At 36.9% G+C, this 18,931-nt stretch overlaps 1 protein-coding gene across 1 annotated transcript; it reads left to right on the top strand.

Annotated features, from left to right (window-relative positions):
* The first annotated feature begins 375 nt into the window (after positions 1-375).
* LOC129305971 (BRASSINOSTEROID INSENSITIVE 1-associated receptor kinase 1-like) lies at positions 376-18,659 on the top strand. Its single transcript, XM_054946217.1, has 11 exons — positions 376-833; positions 1,578-1,710; positions 1,790-1,861; positions 8,631-8,774; positions 10,039-10,110; positions 10,209-10,280; positions 10,368-10,447; positions 16,328-16,456; positions 16,557-16,898; positions 17,259-17,653; positions 18,018-18,659. Exons 1-11 carry the CDS (start codon positions 731-733, stop codon positions 18,471-18,473), a joined length of 1,998 nt encoding a protein of 665 aa, XP_054802192.1. The 5' UTR covers positions 376-730; the 3' UTR covers positions 18,474-18,659.
* Positions 18,660-18,931: the final 272 nt, after the last annotated feature.

The following is an 18,931-nucleotide window of genomic DNA, read 5'->3' on the forward strand; positions in this document are numbered from 1 at the left end:
TGAGAAAGAGTGAAGTGATCAAGTGAACGAAAAACATGAAAAATATGGGGAAAAAAAAAATTAAAAAGGACACTCGAGAAGAGTGAAGCGATCGTTTCCGCTTCCACCGGAGCTTCTTCGGATGGAGGCTGTGGGGGGGACATTCACAGACCGGTAAGCATGCGTCTTTGACCCTTCTTGCTACGCGGAAATCTCTCTCTCTCTCTCTCTCTCTCTCTCTCTCTCTCTCTCTCACAAACGCGCGCACGCGCGCGCACACTCGCATATCCTCACACAATCAGACACAAATTCAGTTTCCTCTGAATTTCATTTTCTCATCACAGTTTATAATTCATAAATCGTTTAAAAACGAAATGAACTTGAATGATTAAAAAAAAAAAAAACGACAAAAAAAGTAAAAAGGAAGGGAGAAAAAGAAGTTTCTCAGTCAGACGACGTAGCATGCATTGACTCGGCTATACTCTCCCTTCCATTGTCCACTTTGCAATGCCTTGCAAAATTTCAAGCTCCTCACCTATCTCGTCCACGTCTGCCAGCATTTTCAGCTAAATTCATCGACACCCACATGAGATTACAGCTCCATATTCCAGAGTGAAAATTGAGGGAGGAGAAAGGCGGAAGCTACCCAGGTGTTTGTGGAAGATCCTCAAGAGTGCTTTTGGTCAATGAGGTCAACGTGCGTGTGAGTTTATGCCTCGTTGGGAAGTTCATTGGGTAGTAGTTGAGGAGGATGGGACACATGGAGAGAGTTATTCCATCTTTCAAGGGTGTTTTACTCCTTTGTTCAATTTTAGTGTTTGATTTGGTGCTAAATGTTTCTGGTAATGCCGAAGGTGGGTAGTAACTTTTTGTCCTTGCTCTTTGGTTTCTTTAATGTTTCATATTACGGATGCTTTTAATACATTGAGATGAGAAAATTCACTGTTTTGCTGCTCTTCTTGCTCTGTCAGCTATATTACTTGTTATTTGAGTTGATTCGCATACACAAAGTTAATAGGATTTCCTGATGGAGCGGGTATTTTAATATTCCAACTTAAAGCTTCTCTGAATGTATTGACTTCGTTCGAGTGTGAACAGAGAGAACTGAAGGGTTTTCATAAAATTCGTTCTTATGTTGTTATGGCTTGGGTTGATTGTCTATAAAGAGGCAAAATTTTATTCTATGCTCAGAGTTCAAGGAAACTGTTGTGTAGTTGTGTTCTTATACTTCATGGAGAATTGACGGGTCTGAGTTTTGGGAGATCTGTACATCTTGGAATGGGTTGTCAAAATGTTTTTGACATCAATCATAGTTTTCTTTCTGTTTGCATAAATCTCTTACTGTTTGGCCGTGTTTTTGAACTGTGACTAAGGATGAATTAAAAAGTATCCCTTTATGCTTCTTCTTCCTTTTCTTTTGTATGTCCCGCTTTCTCGTGCAGCATAAACTTGACACCTTGTTTTATTAAATATCGTTAAATACTTTTCTATGATTGGCTTTTCATAATTGTGAGCTGCTGAGATGTTTCTTGGATAACTCAATGCATGGTTTAATTTTAAGGATTTCTGCATCTGAATGTTGCTTTTTTCTGAGATAGGTGATGCCCTGAATGCATTTAAGACCAACGTAGCTGATCCTAACAATGTTCTTCAAAGCTGGGATGCTACCCTTGTCAATCCTTGCACATGGTTTCATGTTACATGCAATAGTGAAAATAACGTGACCCGTGTGTAAGTTATTTATGGGAATTTTACCTATCATTTATGACATATTCTGCATGTGCTAAAATTTCGATTTATCTTTGGCCAGTGATCTTGGAAATGCTGACCTTTCGGGTTCGCTAGTTGCACAGCTTGGTCTACTCCCAAACTTGCAGTACTTGTGAGTTGTTTATCGGATATGATTTTGTCACAAACATGTGCATATTTTTCTGGGCATATTATGATTTGACATTATTTCTTGAGCCATTGTAGTTCTTTGGTGATTTGTTACTTGATGAGTTTACCAACAGTACAGCGGCTGGCTTTATAGAGTAGGCTGCCATTTCACTCGTTTCTTAGTATGATGCCTCTGAGCTTCAACCTTGAGTGCAATTCATTGCTCAAAGTCTTAAATTTTCAGATTTTATCTTAAATACTGATATGAGTAAAAGAGAGATGAAAGCCTAATTCATTCACAAAAGAAGAAAATAATGGCACCAGGTACAACACATATACCCTACCCCATAACACGCCACTAAAGTTATTCTCTCTTTTCTAACTAACTTTAAAGGTAATACTCATCCTTTAGCTAAGGCTAATTACAATAAAACCCTTGACTGTAATATAGCATGTATCAATACTCCCCTCATAAAAAACCTCCTTGTCCACAAGGATAGTGGTAGCTGGAGATGCAGTAGTATGAAAATGAGGAAACTGTCGCTGTATAACAGAGAGATCTTCCCAAGTAGCATATTCAGGTGCAGAAAGCTTCCAACGAACCAGAACTTGAGTAACTGGGAGATTGTGACGATTAACAATCTTCTGGTCTAAAATCTCTTCAGGCTCAAGCATAAACTGGCCCTGATCATCAACAGGAGGAAGGGAAGAGTTAACGGCAGCTGAAGGACCAGCATATTGGTTAAGGAGTGAGACATGAAATACCGGATGTACTGGAGTATTAGGAGGCAATTCCGATCCATAAGAGACTGTAACAATGCATTTCAGGACTTAAAGGGCCAAAATAGCAAGCAGCAAGTTTGTGAAGTGAAGAATTATTAAGTAAATTCTTCCTAAAAGGATGTAGCTTTAGATAAACCATGTTACCAACAGCAAAGCTATGCTCAGATCTGTGCTTGTTGGCTTGCTGGACCATTCTATGCTGTGCTTTCATCAAGTGCTGTTTTAAAAATTGCAGAACAAGTTCACACAACAAGCAAGTTCGATCAACTAAGTCATTGGATGAGTCTCCTGCTATATAAGGTAGATGAACAGGAGTTGATATGCCATAAACAACCTCAAAAGGTGACATTCCAATAGAGGAATGGTAAGTGGTGTTATACCATAATTCAGTCAAGGATAACCACTTAACCTACTGTTTAGAAAAATTGCAGGTCATGCAACGAAGGTAACATTTTAGACAATGATTTAGAACTTCTATCTGGCCATCCATTTGTGGACGGTAAGGAGATGTATATTGAAGCTTGACACCATACAAGCGGAAAAGTTCCTTCCAGAATTTGCCACAAAAAATAGGATCCTTGTTAGTCACAAATGATTTAGGAAAACCATGGAGTTTAACTACATTATCCATGAAAAGATGAGCTACATCCATTGCTGTAAAAGGATGTTTAAGGGCTATAAAATGAGCAGCTTTATATAATCTGTCCACCACAACCAGAATAGTGGTCTTAGAATAAGATTTGGGAAGATCACTTATAAAATCCATTGACAATTCAAACCAGACATGTTCAGGAATGGGTAGGGGTTGGAGAAGTCCAAGAGATGCCACTTATTTAGGTTTAAAATGTTGGCAAGTAGTGCAATCATGCACAAAATTGTGAACATCTCTGTCAAGTCCCTTCCAATAGAGAAAAGAAGCAATACATTTGAAAGTGGGATGCATACCTAAGTGCCCCACCAATGCTGTCCGCGTGGAAATAAGTGAGTAAATTGTTGCGTAATCCACGGTCAGCCCCTACAATCAATTTATCCTTGCGTTTTGGCAATTGATGTTGCCAAGCATATTTGGAATGGGACATAGGATCCTGTTCAAGATCTCAAATCAATTGCTGTAAGCTATCATCAATGAGCCATGAATCCTGTACAGGCTCATAAAGGGGAGAAACTAGAGTAGAAAGAGTGAAACATGACCTTTCAGAATAACTACACAAAGCATCTGCAGCAACATTCTCACTCCTCTTTCTGTAAATGATCTCAAAATGAAGTTCCCATGATTTGTGCAGCCATTTAAATTGCTCCAGGCTTAAGTCCTGCTGCTCTAACAGATGCTTCAAGGGTAAATGATTAGTCTTGATGATAAATTTGCATCCCCACAGATAAGAACGCCACTGTATGACTGCAAAAATGATGGCCATAATCTTGTGTTCATAAGCCGATAAAGGTTTCTTAACAGCAGCAAGAGCTTTGCTAGCAAAAGCCAAAGGATGCCCATTTTGAGAAAGAATGGCTTCCAATCCATAACCAGAAGTGTTGGTCTCAATAACAAAAGTGTTAGAAAAATTAGGGAGAGTAAGTACTGGAGGAGAGGACATGGCTTGCTTAAGAGTATGAAAAGCTGTAGTAGCCTCAGGGGATCAAGCAAATTTCTCATTCTTTTTTAATAAATCAGTTAATGGTTTACTAGTAGACCCATAATTTGTGATAAATCAACTATAACAACCAGCCAAGGAAACCCCTCAATTCGTGAAGTGATGCAAGTATTGGCCAAGAAGCTATAGCCTTTAATTTACTTGGGGTCAGCTTGAATGCCTTGGGCAGAAATGATATGACCCAAATAGTCAATTTGGGTGGTGGTGAAGGTACATTTAGAACCGTTAGCGAATAGTTTGTGCTGCCTTGGAAGAGAAAGAGTCTGCTCTAAATGATGTAAATGAGTTACCCAATCCTTGCTATAGACCAAAATGTCATCGAAAAAATACCAAAATATATTTACGCAAGAAGGACTTGAAGATAGAATTCATTAGACCTTGAAAAGTTGCAGGAGCACTAGTGAGGCCAAAAGGCATCACCATATATTCATATAACCCCTCATGTGTTTTGAATGCTGTTTTAGCAATATCATCTTTTTTCATGTGAATTTGATGGTAGCCAGCCTTTTAATCAAGCATAGAAAAATACCTAGTTCTTGTCAATTCATCCAAAATCTCTTCAATGACAGGAGTGGAAAATTTTGTTCTTCACAGTAGCCTCATTTAATTTTCAATAGTTGACACAAAAGTGCCATGTACCATCTTTCTTTTAGACTAAGATCATAGGTGCTGCAAAAGAGCTAGAACTCTCCCTAATAATACCGTTATCAAGCATTTGTTGAATCTGTTTTTCAATTTCAATCTTCCATACAGGACCATAACGATAAGGTTTACAGCTAATTGGCTTTTCAACTTGAAGAGGTATAGCATGATCGATAGCTCTAGAAGGAGGCAATCATTTAGGCTCAGCAAAAAATATCAGCAAAAGAATCCAACAGCAATTTCAAAGCACGTTGTTATCTCTAGGGAGAGGAGAATTAGAGTCTAATCCACCTTGGAATTGAGCTGGTGTATGAATCAAAAAAGATAGAGTTGGCAACCACTCAAATCTCAAACAACCACTAATTCTTCTGATATTGATTGCTTTGCATCCCCAATCCTTGCAACACAAATGGACACAATTGTACATTAAACTCAAATATTTTTAAATTCATATCCATGCTAAGGTTTGCAACCATTGAGCACCCAAGATCATGTCATATCCACCCATGTTCATAACCACAAAATTAGCAATGAACATAGCATCGCCCATTCCCCATTCAAGTGCTTGACATTGCTTAGTAACCCAAATTCGCCAATCATCAACTATAGCAATCTTAAGACCCAACTATTCATGAAGCATTAACCACATTATGGGTACTTCCAATGTTGATTAAAATGATCACTTGCTAGTTCTTAATATGACCCAGAAGTTTCAAAGTAGAGTACTTGCCTGACCTTCAATGGCATTAATCGTACCCATCTGGCCAGTAGAAATTTCGTCATGTAGAGCTTCTTCGAAAATCTCCTTAGCATCTTCAACCAATAATGCGAACACTTGAGAGTCTTTACACTTATGGTTTGTGGTGTATTTTTTGGCACACTAATAGCAACGTCCCTTTTAGCATCAATTCTCTATGTCCTTCTTTGTAAGATGTCACATGGGTTTAGAAGATCCAGACGATGCAAGGTTGGAGACAAGATTGGGTTGTGTCATAAGTAGGCTTTGTTTTGGGCTTGTCATAGAAAGTGGCTCAGTCATGCCAACCTTGTGGTTGCCAATACGAGAAAAAGAAGGAGAAATGTATCGGAGACTTAAGGTGTCGTAGATAGGGGTGTGTTCTTGTGAACAACAACGATGGTGGCTTCTTGCATTCGAACCATATGTATAGCACTAGCTAGCGTTGGTAGAGTGAAATTGATGACTAAACAAGTTTGTAAGGCCACCAATAAACAAGTTTGTAGCAACATCGTCTGGAATATTTACTTTAAAAAGAAGCTCATCAAATTTTCATTCATATTTAGTGGCAGACCTGTCTTGGTGAAGTTTCTTAATGGCAATGGTAGGATATTTCTCCTTCACATCTGCATATTTAATTTCCATTTGACAGAAATAGTCGTCCCAAGCTGCATTAGAAGAGGAATGGTGTCTCATAAATGTTTGATGCCATCGTAGAGTATCACCCTCTAAATGCAGGCTCAAGAGACGAATCCTATGATCTAGAGGAGTACCATCAATCTTAGAATTGATGGCAACAATATGCCTACCCCTAGAAATTAGAACCATCGAACTTCAAAAATTTGACACAACTTTGCTTAGTAGGAACAGAGTAAGAGGATGAGGATTTTAGTTGCTGACCGTAAGACCTAAACCAAGGCATACATGTATTAAGAGAAGATTCACCTTCATGCCTATTGTTTCCATGACTATTAGATGTAGGCTGTTTCCTATCATTAGAAGTGAGTAGAGACAATTTAGCATCAATGGCTTGCATAAAGGTCTCTATATGAGACGTGGCTTGCTTGAGTTCATCGGCATCGTGAGTGGTTTGATCTAGATGGGTGTTGGTAGTTCCTATCATGGCATTCTGGAGCTCAAGATGGTGCTCTAGGTCACCAAGATGATCAATGATCGAGTCTTTGGTGGCACAATGGCGAAAGAAGAGGCTCTGATACCTTTGATATGAGTAAAAGAGAGAAGAAAGGCTAATTCATTCACGGAAAAGGAAAATGGCACCAGGTACAACACATATACCCTAGCCCCATAACGCGTCACTAAAGTTATTCTCTCTCTTCTAACTAACTCTAAAGGTAACACTCATCCTTTAGCTAAGGCTAATTACAATAAAACCCTTGATAGTAATATAGCATGCATAAAAAATTTTTCATATTGGCAAAGTATATCTATTTTCCCCCTCTGCCTTATGCCCCCATCTATAGCAAAGTTCAGGTTCTCTACTTTGTCTATCTATCTGTCCATCTTTTTCATTCTATTTGATCAACAAGCTATGAATAGGATACATTATTTTGAGGGGAAGTCCTTATTCATGTGATATTTTAATATCTGAATCACATTCTAGACTGCTCTACTGCGTATTGGAACTTGTCATTCCTTCTGACTATTCATTGGTACTTGTCTAGCTGTCTATCCCTTATTCTCCTCCTGTGGTTTCCTACTGTAGAAATTGCAACAGTTTCCAAATTTCCTTTTTTGTCCATGCTATAGACTAATTTCTTATTTGCATCAAGCCTTTGATACGGGGACTTTATTTTTTAGTGGGATACAAGGAGTGTACTCTGCTGGTCACAAAGTCTGATCTCTAGTTTTGCTGTCCTTGCAATTCTTGGAAGCTTCTTTTTGCTTGTTATGATGAATGACCTTCCTTGGATTAATGTCTCCTTGTAATTGGACTTGTAGGCATATGGGAAAGGTCGAACATAGTTAGGTGTCATCTTTAGTACCTTCTAGGCTTCTGGCTTTGAGCGATGTTAGACTCATTCCTTTGGACTCCTTATGAGGCCTCCAAGCATCAGAACTTGGGCTCTTTTTGCTTCTTTAACTTATCTACAAATTAATAATGGAGTCCAACTAGGTTTTCCCACATAAAAGCATATCAAATCTATAATTTTCTCATATAGGAAAATTAACCTAGAAATGATGATAGAATGGAAGGGAAAATAAAAATAGATAAGTCCTTATTCGATGTTATGAAAATGCATATAAAATTGAGACTTAACAGTTGGCCCTTATACTATATAGTATACCACACTCCACTTTGTATAGAAAGGAACATAAAATCTAAGTTGAATATTATTGATCTTAGTCTTAGAGCCTACCTTATAACTTTTCTTCATCAGTTCAATTTTAAAACTTATGTTGGAAGATGAAATAGATACAAAAAATCGGATGATTTCAAACCTTAAGATCTCAAACCATTTAAGATTATCTCAGCCTTTGAATCCTCCTATGCAAAGCTAGAACCAAAAAACTTATCTACTTTAGTTATTATCATGAACTTTGCTCTCTACTATTCCTAAATCTTGTGATCAATCACTGGTTGTTACTATAATCAGATCTACTTTCTAATTCACGATGTTGATATTCTAAGGCATCTTGCTCCTCCTCTAGTTGTTTGACAGACTGAATTATCTTGTGGAGCAGTTACATTTAACAACTTATTCTGTCTCCCAAGCTTGTGCTTGATTATATAAATTGCTGAAGTACAGGTTATGCATTGTGTATTACAACCCATCAATGATTTTTTTTTTTTGGTGTGCCTGCTTCAATTTTCACCTTATCAACCATAAGATCTCAACTGCTCCATACCAATTTTGGGCTTATATCTGTCACCATCTAACTATTTGTTTTTTTTTTTTTTTTCGTTTTGCTTGAAGCTGAATTCTTGTTCTTTTCTATGCCAGGGAGCTTTATAGTAATAATATAACTGGAAAAATCCCACCTGAATTTGGAAATTTGACAAATTTGGTGAGCTTGGATCTGTATACCAATCGCATATCTGGTGGCATCCCAGAATCACTGGGCAAGCTTCAAAAACTACGTTTCCTGTATGATGTACTCTTAAATCTGCAGATTATATTTAACTCTTGTTCAATTTTCTTTCTTGATTAAAGTCTTGGTTATCTGTTAGGCACTCATACTGCACTGCGTTTGAGTGTTCATTTTAGCATCAGACTGTCATCAGTCAATTAGTTAAGGCTTTAAACATGCCTGGTTGAGGGTGAGCAATATGTTACAGTTGAATAAAGCACCTGTTGTCTTCCTGGTCTTTTTCCATGCAAATTTGTCACATCAAAGTGAATTTAGTGAATTTTTAAATGGTTAGTATGGGGGATTATTGTTTTGCTGTCTAATGCATTCTCAGGAAAACTGAATAACAGTAAGCTTGAAAATAAAATTATTAATAATTTCTTATATGAAGTGTATACTGAATTTTAATTTTAGGATAAATTATTGCTTGGATTCTGAGGTCTATTATTTGTTATCCTCAACGGCAAACAAGTAGGCAATGCTCTGGATACCTCGTATGGGTATTAAGAGACTAATGAATCTTTTTCCTCTTGCTCTGGGAATTATGAAGTGGAAGCATCCAATGAATGGATTAATGATATACTTTAATTCCATGAGTTGCTATTGTATAAACAAAAAAGACAGTTAATGTGACATAAAACGCTATTGGATTAATGTCAAATTTAGTGAGATATTTATGATAATAGCTTTAAATTCAACAGTGGATTTTGTTAGAAAAGTATTTTCATAAGCAGTTTTTCAATAATACAAGATTATTTTTATTGACACCAGTGTCTATAAGCAAGGATTAGCATATCAATATTCATTTGGTTTATTGCCCATAGCAATCCATAAATCTTAATTGCAAGCAATCCAGCTTCAGAAATTATGTTGTGATGGCTAGGTTTCCACCATTCGGTACTTCTTTTAAGCAGAAAAAGTCTAGATTCATCTCCGATGGTCTATGGTGCGTTATTATGTCATACCAAAACCATTAGGTCAAAGGGCATAGAAGAAAGAATTTATTTTAACCTTATTTGTAAATTTCCAAATGTATCATTCAATTATTATATGTACTTGAAGCTAAAAGTCAATTTATGATGCATCAGCCATGGCTTCGTTTAGATGTATTCACTCACCTTCTAACAAATTTACTTTCCCAAGTACAAGTTTATGTTATCTGCATTGGAGTGATGCATTCTATTTATTTATTAAATGATTATTGTTTGTCCATCTTTTTTCATATTCTCTACTTTAGCTTGCCATTATTTGAAAACTAATCCTCCTTACTATCTGAAATAGGCGTCTCAACAATAACACCTTGACTGGAGTTATTCCCATGACCTTGACTACTGTTAATTCGCTTCAAGTCCTGTGAGTGTTGTTTTCTAAAGTTTCAATGATCTTATGCAAATGTAGATATAAGTTATATATCATAATGAAGTCTAAGCTCATGGTCTTGTGGAATCTAGTGATCTTTCAAACAACAATCTACAAGGAGACATCCCAACTAGTGGTTCATTTCAAGCGTTTACCATGCTCAGGTTGGTGAAAGTGGTTTTGTTTATTTCTGGTGATTATTGAGGGGGAACATATCAAAGTTTTGCTAATGACTTCGTTCCACTTAACAGTTTCAATGGTAATCCTCATTTGAAACCAATAAACATTACACCTGGACCAATTACGCCAACACCGCCGTCATCTCCTTCAGGTTTGTTGATGCTTATTTCAATAATAGTTTAAATTGATGAACCAACTATTCCACCTTAAAGCTTTAGGGCTCGTTGTTTATATATATATATATATATAACTTTAGGGGTCGTTTGTTTAAGATTAAAAAATAAATGACTTCTAGATATTTTAGAGATTTTATAAAAATATTTACTTTGTAGAGATTTTATAAAAAATAGATAATTTTTTTTTGTTTGGTTACAATAATAAAAGTGATTATTATTTGTGAGAATAGTCAAACTAATATTAAATGTATTTAATTTAGAGAGATTTATTTTTTAGATATTGGGATATGATTAGATGAGATCATGCGAGTTAACATTTTATTTCTCATGTAGGAAATTGCTGTTATTTGTATATAGGTATACATAAAATCATTGAGGAATTGTTGATCTAGAATGTCACATGGTATTAGAGCCTCGCACTCCTGGCCTGGAAAATTCTATCGGTGACCCAACATTACTGTCAAACTCGAATGACTCACATGACTCCTATTCTTCTCTAATCAATGCCTTGTCCACATTGAACCCATATGACCTCTACTTATCTCTTCTTTGCAACATAGAGTCGAGGTCGCACGTTCTAGACTCTTATGACGGTGAGTCACATGTTCACGACTACTTAGACCACAGTTGCATGTTCACGACCACAGTACAGAGTCGTGCAAAGGTGATGCTTCTTGTTGTCCAGAGTCACACTCACGCCTGCATTAGCCTTTGACTATGAGTTCTGGTTCTGGCGCAAAGAGTGACTTGTTACTGGACCCACATGGCAGAGCTTCCTAAGGGTGGAGTTCTACCAAAGGATCTTCTTTTCTCCTCGTCTTAGAGAAGTTTAATGGTTATAACTATCATGAATAGGCCTAGGCAATTTGGCTTGCTATCAGAGGATGAGGCAAGTCGGGTTTTATCATTGTTCACTCCAAGGCTTCATGGTGAAGAGGGAGACCGAAAACTCTATGGTAGTTTTCATGGCTAGTCAACGCTATGACACCACAAATTCAGCACTCCTTTATGTTTCTTTCGACAGCGTGAGATATATGGGAAGTAGTTAAGGAGTCATATTTAGATGGTGAAGACGGTGCTCGACTCTATGATCTTAAGACACGAAGTTGGCATATTAAACAAGGAGATTGGGAGTTAATTGAATTCTGGTTGGAGTTAGTTCCTATTTGGCACCGATGCAGTAAGGTACAAGCGTCGAATTGAAGATGAATTGGTCTTTTAGTTTTTGGCTGGTCTTCATCAATCCTTGGATGATGTTTGTAGGTGCGAATTGCCTTGCTCCCCACTACTATCTCCTCATGATGCATTTGTCGAGGTTCGCTAAGAGGCTTCTTGTCACAATGTGATGTTATTTACCCCTTCTCTTGTTCCTTCTCAATTTGAATCTTTTGCTTTAGTGAGCAAGCACTCTGATTAGGGATACAAAGATGCAAAAGGGAAGATTATGTGTGACCGTTTTAAAAAAAGGGCTACTCAAAAAACAAGAGTTGGGATCTTCATGGGAAGCCTCTTGATTGGAAACCTTGTAAAGGTAAATTCCGTGACTACCAAGTTACCTTTGATCCTCCAGACAAATTCGGTCCATTGCTTGCTATTGATAAAGACCAATTGAATAAGCTCATGGACATGTTTCAATCCTTACAATTTGAATAGTCGCCTTCCCCATCTCATAATGCTTCAGTAGCTAAGTAAGGTAATTCTCATTATGCGCTCAATGTTTGTTCCATTAAGCCTAGATGAATTGTTAACTCTGGGGCCTCGAATCACATGATTGTGAATTCTACATTATTTACATCGTATTTCCCATGTAGTAGGCATGAGCAAATTGATACGGCCAATGGTACCTTCTCATCTATTGTTGGAAAGGGTAGTATTACTATTTTTGAATTTCTACATTTGGATTCTGTTCTTCATGTTTCCTGTCTAGCCTGTAATTTATTGTCTATAAGCTAGTTGACTAAACAAGCTCACTGTAATGTTCACTTCTTTTCCACTCATCGTATTTTCTAGGATCTCTCATTGAGGAAGATGATTGGTAGTGTTGAGGAGTGTGATGGGCTTTACTACCTAGATGAATCAACTGTGAGTAATATCTAGTCTTGTTTCTACTGCAACCTTGCTTCTACTCCTGAAAATGTTGATCTTTTCTTATGGCATAAAAGAATGGTCATCCTAATGTCTAGTACTTGAGTCTTTTGTTTCCTAAATCTTCATCTAATGAAATTTCTAGTTTTCATTGTAATATTTGTGAATTGGCCAAACACCATTGCTTTTTTTTTTTTTTTCCTGAGCTCTAGGTACAAACCCTCTCAACTTTTTTCTATTGTTCATAGTGATATGTGGGGTCCTTCATGTGGTCCTAATCAAACTCACGGTAAGTGGTTTGTTACTTTCATTGGTGATCATACTCATGCATGTGTGTTAGGTATATCTAATAAAAGATAAGTCTATCTTTATCGAATTCTACATCATGATATTAAATCAATTTCACATATCCATCAAAATCCTCCAAACTGATAATGGCACTGAATACATTAACAAATCTTTAGGTGACTTTCTTAAATCTGAGGAAATTGTTCATAAAATTTCTTGTGTTAAGAGTCCCTAACAAAATGGGGTGGCTGCACGAAAGAGTAGACACTTACTTGAAGTTGCTAGTGCTCTTCTTTTCACCACTTATGTGCCTAAATACTCATGGGGGGATGCTATTCTCATTGTTACTTACCTTATTGATTGCATGCCTAGTAAAATAATATAATACTCTACCCCACTTGAGTGCCTTCGTCAAACACTCACTCATCTTGAGACAACTCTTCCTTTATAAATCTTTGGGTGTTTTGCCTTAGTTCACCTTCATTCATCTTCCAAACTTGAGCCTCAAGTTGTCAAATGTGTGTTTCTTGGTTACTCCTCATCCCAAAAAGGCTATAAGTTCCTTAATCCTTCTTCTAAGTGTATGTTTGCTAGTCATGATGTTACTTTTTCCGAACTGAATCTTTTTATCCCTCTCCTTCAATTCAGGGGGAGAGTTGAAGTGAATTTCAGTCAATCCTTGATTGTGACTTTGAGTATTATCTTGTTGATTCTCTTGACCATGACCACCCTAACACTACTTCTATTGAGCTCATGTCTATCTCTTTTATGCCAGAAGCGAAAGAAAATGCAAGTTTAGGGGGAGACAAAAATCACAAGTGCTAAAGGTAAAGAGATCAAAGTTTACACACAAAAGATGAAGCATGGAGTACAAGCCCTTATACCTGAGGTAGTACTAGAATCTGAACCGGTGGAAGATTTTGGAGGAGAAAATCTTGGAGAAGAAGATGGGAGTATTTATGAAAACCTAGATATAGGGAACATTTCAGAAGATGACTTGGGACTGCCAGTTGCCCCTAGAAAGAAACCTTGGTCATGTCTACAACATCCCATTCAAAAATACCTATCGTATGAAGCTTTGTCTTGTAGTTATCAAACTTTTATCGCTAATGTTGATGATGTTAGCGTTCCTAAAAATATCTATGAGGCTCTAAAAACAACAGGATGGAGAGAGGATATGTTAGAGGAAATGAAAGTATTAGAAGAAAAATGGGACATGGGAGATTGTGCAGAAGCCGAGGAGGAAGAAACTAGTAAGTTGCAAATAGGTCTTTTCCCTAAAGTATAAGGTTGATGGGAGACTTAATAAGTTAAAGGCTGATTGGTGGCAAGATGATTCACATAGACCTATGACATTGATTATCAAGAAACTTTTGCGGTAGTGCAAAAATTAAACACTATCATATGGTTGTCTATAGTAGCCAATCTTGAATTGCCATTACATTAACTGGACATAAAAAATGCCTTCCTAGATGAAGAATTGAAAGAAGATATCTATATGGCTTTGCCCTTTGGTTTTGATGAAAGGAAGGGTGACCAGGTATGCAAATTAAAGAAATCACGATATGGTCTAAAGCAATCTCTAAGAGCTTAGCTCAATAGATTCTTAAAGTTTTTAAAGTTATAGGGCTACAAACGAGGATTGCCAGATCATACTATGTTTGTCAAAGCAGAGGGAGGTAAGAGGTGTATCCTTATTGTATATGTTGATGATATAATTATTTTTGATGATCATAGTGAAGAAATAACAAGATAAAAGCTGCTTTGGGAGGAGAATTCAAGGTCAAGAATCTTGGACACTTGAAGTATTTCTTGGGAATGGAAGTTGCAAGATAAAGCAGGGTATTTATGTATCGCAAAGAAAATATGTATTTGATCTCTTAAAAGAAACCTATTGAAACCCCTACTGTTGTTCCAAAGAAGAAGCAGAAGTCTAAGAAAGAAGAGGGAAATTCTGAGGAAGAGAATGACACTGTTGACGAAGAGAAGAATAAGGAGAAATAGAAACTAGCTAATAAAGAGAGATACCAAAGCCTTGTTAGAAAACTCATTTACCTCTTACACACAAGACTTGACATAGTGTTTGCTATGAGTGTAGCTAGTCAGTATATGTGTGAACCAAAGTAAAAACACATGGAAGTGGCATATAGGATTCTAAGGTATCTAAAGGGTACCCCTGGAAGAGGTTTGTTTTTCCAAAAGTATGAATGAAGAACTACAGAAGTGTATATAGATGCAGATTGGGGTGGACATCACTTAGATAGAAAATCGACTTTTGGCTATTGCTCATTTGTATGGGAAACCTTGTTACTTGGAAGAGTCAAATGCAAAGGATGGTCTCCAAAAGCAGTGCTGAATCTGAGTTAAGGGCACTTGCTTAGGGCATAATGGAAGAAGAGATCCATCTCTAACTTGATTTACCACTAAAATTGTATTGTGATAATAAGGTTGCCATAAGCATGGCCTTGAATCCCATCCAACATGAGAGGTCTAAGCATGTGGAAATAGATAGGCACTTTATTAGAGAGAAGGTGGAAGATGGAATCATATGCCCGACCTTTTTATCAACAAATCTTCAAGCAGCAGATGTGTTGACTAAGGGGTTACATGAACCTGCTTTTGAAAGTTGTATGAGCAAGTTGGACATGATTAATATCTATGATCTAACTTGAGGGGGAGTGTGAGAATAGTTAAACTAATATTTAATGTATCTAACTTAGAGAGATTTACTCCTTATATATTGGGATATGATTAGATGAGATCATGGGAGTTAATATTTTATTAGATTTTATTTCTTATATAGGAAATCCTTGTAATTTGCGTACAAGTATACAGCTTCTTGTGAATAAAATCATTGAGGAATTCTTGATCCAAAAATGTCACATTATTATTTAGTTATTTTTAGATTTTATGATAGTTTTTAGATCTTTATTTATAAAAAATAATTTATTAAACAGTTATTTTAAAATTTTATAATATTTTCGTGTATCTCCGCATTTTTGCGACACTCTCATTTATCACTTCAGATTATTTTCATAAGCTAATAATCAGAAATCTTTTTTTTCCCCCCAAAATTCTGATTATTTTCAAAAGGTTAAACAAGTATCATAAAATTTTACAAAATAGATTTTTTTTCCTTGAAAAATAAGTGATTTTTCATGAAAAAAGCTTAAACAAACAGGCCATAAGTTAGGGAACAGACCCTCTCATGCACAAACCTATTAAGCTTGAAATGGACGCAGTACAGTTTTGCATTCTAACTACTAAATTATAACTAAACATAACTTTCTCTGAATATTTTATTAAAAGAATGCTAAACTGGATTTCACATGTTACCGAACAATGTGTTTTCATATTCATATTCTACTAAGACTTTGTTTGGAAACCTGTTGGATTGTTTTCCAATCATCATGTAGTCATGATTAATTTTTTGAATAGAATGATGATTTCCTGGTCAACTTGTAACTTGTAAACTGTTTTAGGCAATAGTGCTACTGGAGCTATTGCGGGAGGAGTTGCTGCTGCTGCTGCTCTTATGTTTGCAGCCCCTGCCATTGCACTTGCTTATTGCCGGAAGAAGAGACCACAAGATTATTTCTTTGATGTTCCTGGTTAGTTGAATAACGCAAAAGATGGTATATAATGATTGATGAATCGTGTGCAGACATAATTGATGTACCAACATTTTACATTTTTTTTTTTTTTTGGCAGCTGAGGAGGACCCTGAAGTCCACCTTGGTCAGCTTAAAAAGTTTCCCCTGCGTGAGCTGCAAGTCGCAACAGACAACTTCAGTAACAAAAACATTCTGGGTAGAGGTGGATTTGGTAAGGTTTACAAAGGGCGTTTAACTGATGGGTCTCTAGTTGCAGTGAAAAGACTTAAAGAGGAACGCACTCAGGGTGGAGAGCTGCAATTTCAAACAGAAGTAGAAATGATCAGCTTGGCTGTCCATCGAAATTTGCTCCGGCTGCGTGGTTTTTGCATGACACCAACCGAACGGTTGCTTGTGTATCCTTTCATGGCTAATGGTAGTGTGGCATCATGTTTACGAGGTAGCCCTATTCTTCTAGCTTGGTTGTTTGATTGACTTTTCTAGGAAGATTAATTTAGTTAGCATTGCTTGTACTCATAATTGAACCCCGTATAGGTTTCCCATAAAAGGAAACCTTGTATTTCCCTTTCAAGTAATATTCTTGTTAATTTTAATGTCAAACTCATTCATTGTTTGTCTTGATTTATTTTAATGAAATATGAATTATGCAATTCTTAGAAGTGATTTGGCACTAAGATGCAAACACAGTATCTCAAAATAATAATAATAATCTTACTGTTAATATTTGAACTTGTAGTTTCATATTGAGTATGTGTTTATGCACATTGGGTTTAACCTCTATTATCTTCTAATGTCCTAGACCGCCCGGAAACAAGACCCCCACTTGAATGGCCTGTTCGGAAGAGGATTTCACTGGGAGCTGCTAGGGGGCTTGCTTATTTGCATGACCATTGTGACCCAAAGATCATTCACCGTGATGTTAAAGCTGCAAATATATTATTGGATGAAGAATATGAAGCAGTTGTTGGGGACTTTGGCTTGGCAAAACTAATGAATTACAAAGACACTCACGTTACCACTGCTGTGCGTGGTACAATTGGGCACATTGCACCAGAATACCTCTCCACCGGAAAGTCTTCAGAGAAGACTGATGTTTTTGGTTACGGTGTGATGCTTCTTGAACTAATTACTGGACAGAGGGCTTTCGATCTTGCACGACTCGCGAATGATGATGATGTCATGTTACTTGATTGGGTATGTTTTCTTGTATTCTCATAACACGTATTTATACGAGGTAATTTTATTTGGCCAAACATCTTTTACTTGGTGTCATTTAGTCTCCTTCTGTGGTTCTTATGACCAAAAAGTTATCCACCAATCAGCATAACATTGCCATTCTCAATATTTCCAAACATTTTCCTAATAATTGAAGAAAGCACTGTTATTTACCGATAATTGTCTTGAAAAAACTTGTGTTGGTTGAGTTAGATTGCTAGTTTAAGTGTTAATGGGGCTGAAGCTGAAGAACCAATGGATGATACCTTAAGTAGAGAGAATATGAACACATACCCTCTTCCTCTTTCCATGATTTGGCGACCTGAAACTGCTTTGGATTCAGGTGAAAGGGCTTTTGAAAGACAAGAGATTGGAAACACTAGTGGATGCTGATTTGGAGGGTGAATATAATGAAGAGGAAGTGGAGCAACTAATCCAAGTGGCCTTGCTCTGCACGCAAAGCTCGGCTATGGAACGGCCAAAGATGTCTGAGGTGGTGAGGATGCTTGAAGGTGATGGTTTGGCTGAAAAGTGGGATCAATGGCAGAAAGATGAGATGTACAGGAGAGATAATCAAACTCTTCTCCCTCATCCTAACTGGCCCATTGTGGACTCAGGTTCACATATCCCCCCAGATGAACTGTCTGGTCCAGATGATCTTCTCAACTTTAGTACCGTGAAGCATATACACAATCCTTTCATACCTATAGAAGATGGCTCAAACCATTTGGAACTGATAGTACTCAGCAACAACGTTATAGCATATGATTTTGGCAAAATCACTCCAGCGTCCTTGTAAGGATTTTAATTATTAAGAGGTCCTATGAAATGTATAAAATACTTTCAATTTTCAAGTTGTTTTTTTTTTTTACCGAGTCATAAATGAACAGGATTTAGGACTTGACAACAATTTATGCATTTCATAAGACTTTGGTAATTGAAATCCTTGTGTGGGATTTTTCAATAATTTTCCTTATGATTTTCACTGTAGTTTGTTTTTGTTCCTTTCGGATTATGCTGTCCAGATAAAATCAAATCTCCCGTTGATCATGCTGTGATTGTTGGAAGAATTGCATAATTGGGGCTTTGGTCCACAAGTAACCATCACTTGTGTTGTATTATATGTATTAAAAATTAGTGTCGATTATAGAAAATAGATGACAGTCTGTTTTTGCATTCAAAATTCAGGTACACAGAAAATGATGTGGATATTGGGTCGGATTTAAGATTGTGAGGCCCTTTGTTTCTTCATAAAAT

This window comes from Prosopis cineraria, unplaced genomic scaffold (assembly GCF_029017545.1).
Source record: "Prosopis cineraria cultivar Desert tree isolate PC_DT_omini unplaced genomic scaffold, ASM2901754v1 PC3, whole genome shotgun sequence".
NCBI classification, from domain to species: Eukaryota; Viridiplantae; Streptophyta; class Magnoliopsida; order Fabales; family Fabaceae; genus Prosopis; species Prosopis cineraria.

Bases quoted from the DNA above. Each gene is read 5' to 3' on its own strand.
- LOC129305971 (XM_054946217.1), top strand. From the start codon at position 731: ATGGGACACATGGAGAGAGTTATTCCATCTTTCAAGGGTGTTTTACTC. The intron at 1,711-1,789 runs GTAAGTTATTTA...ATCTTTGGCCAG, and splicing joins GAAAATAACGTGACCCGTGT to TGATCTTGGAAATGCTGACC. The intron at 16,899-17,258 runs GTAGCCCTATTC...CTAATGTCCTAG, and splicing joins TGTGGCATCATGTTTACGAG to ACCGCCCGGAAACAAGACCC.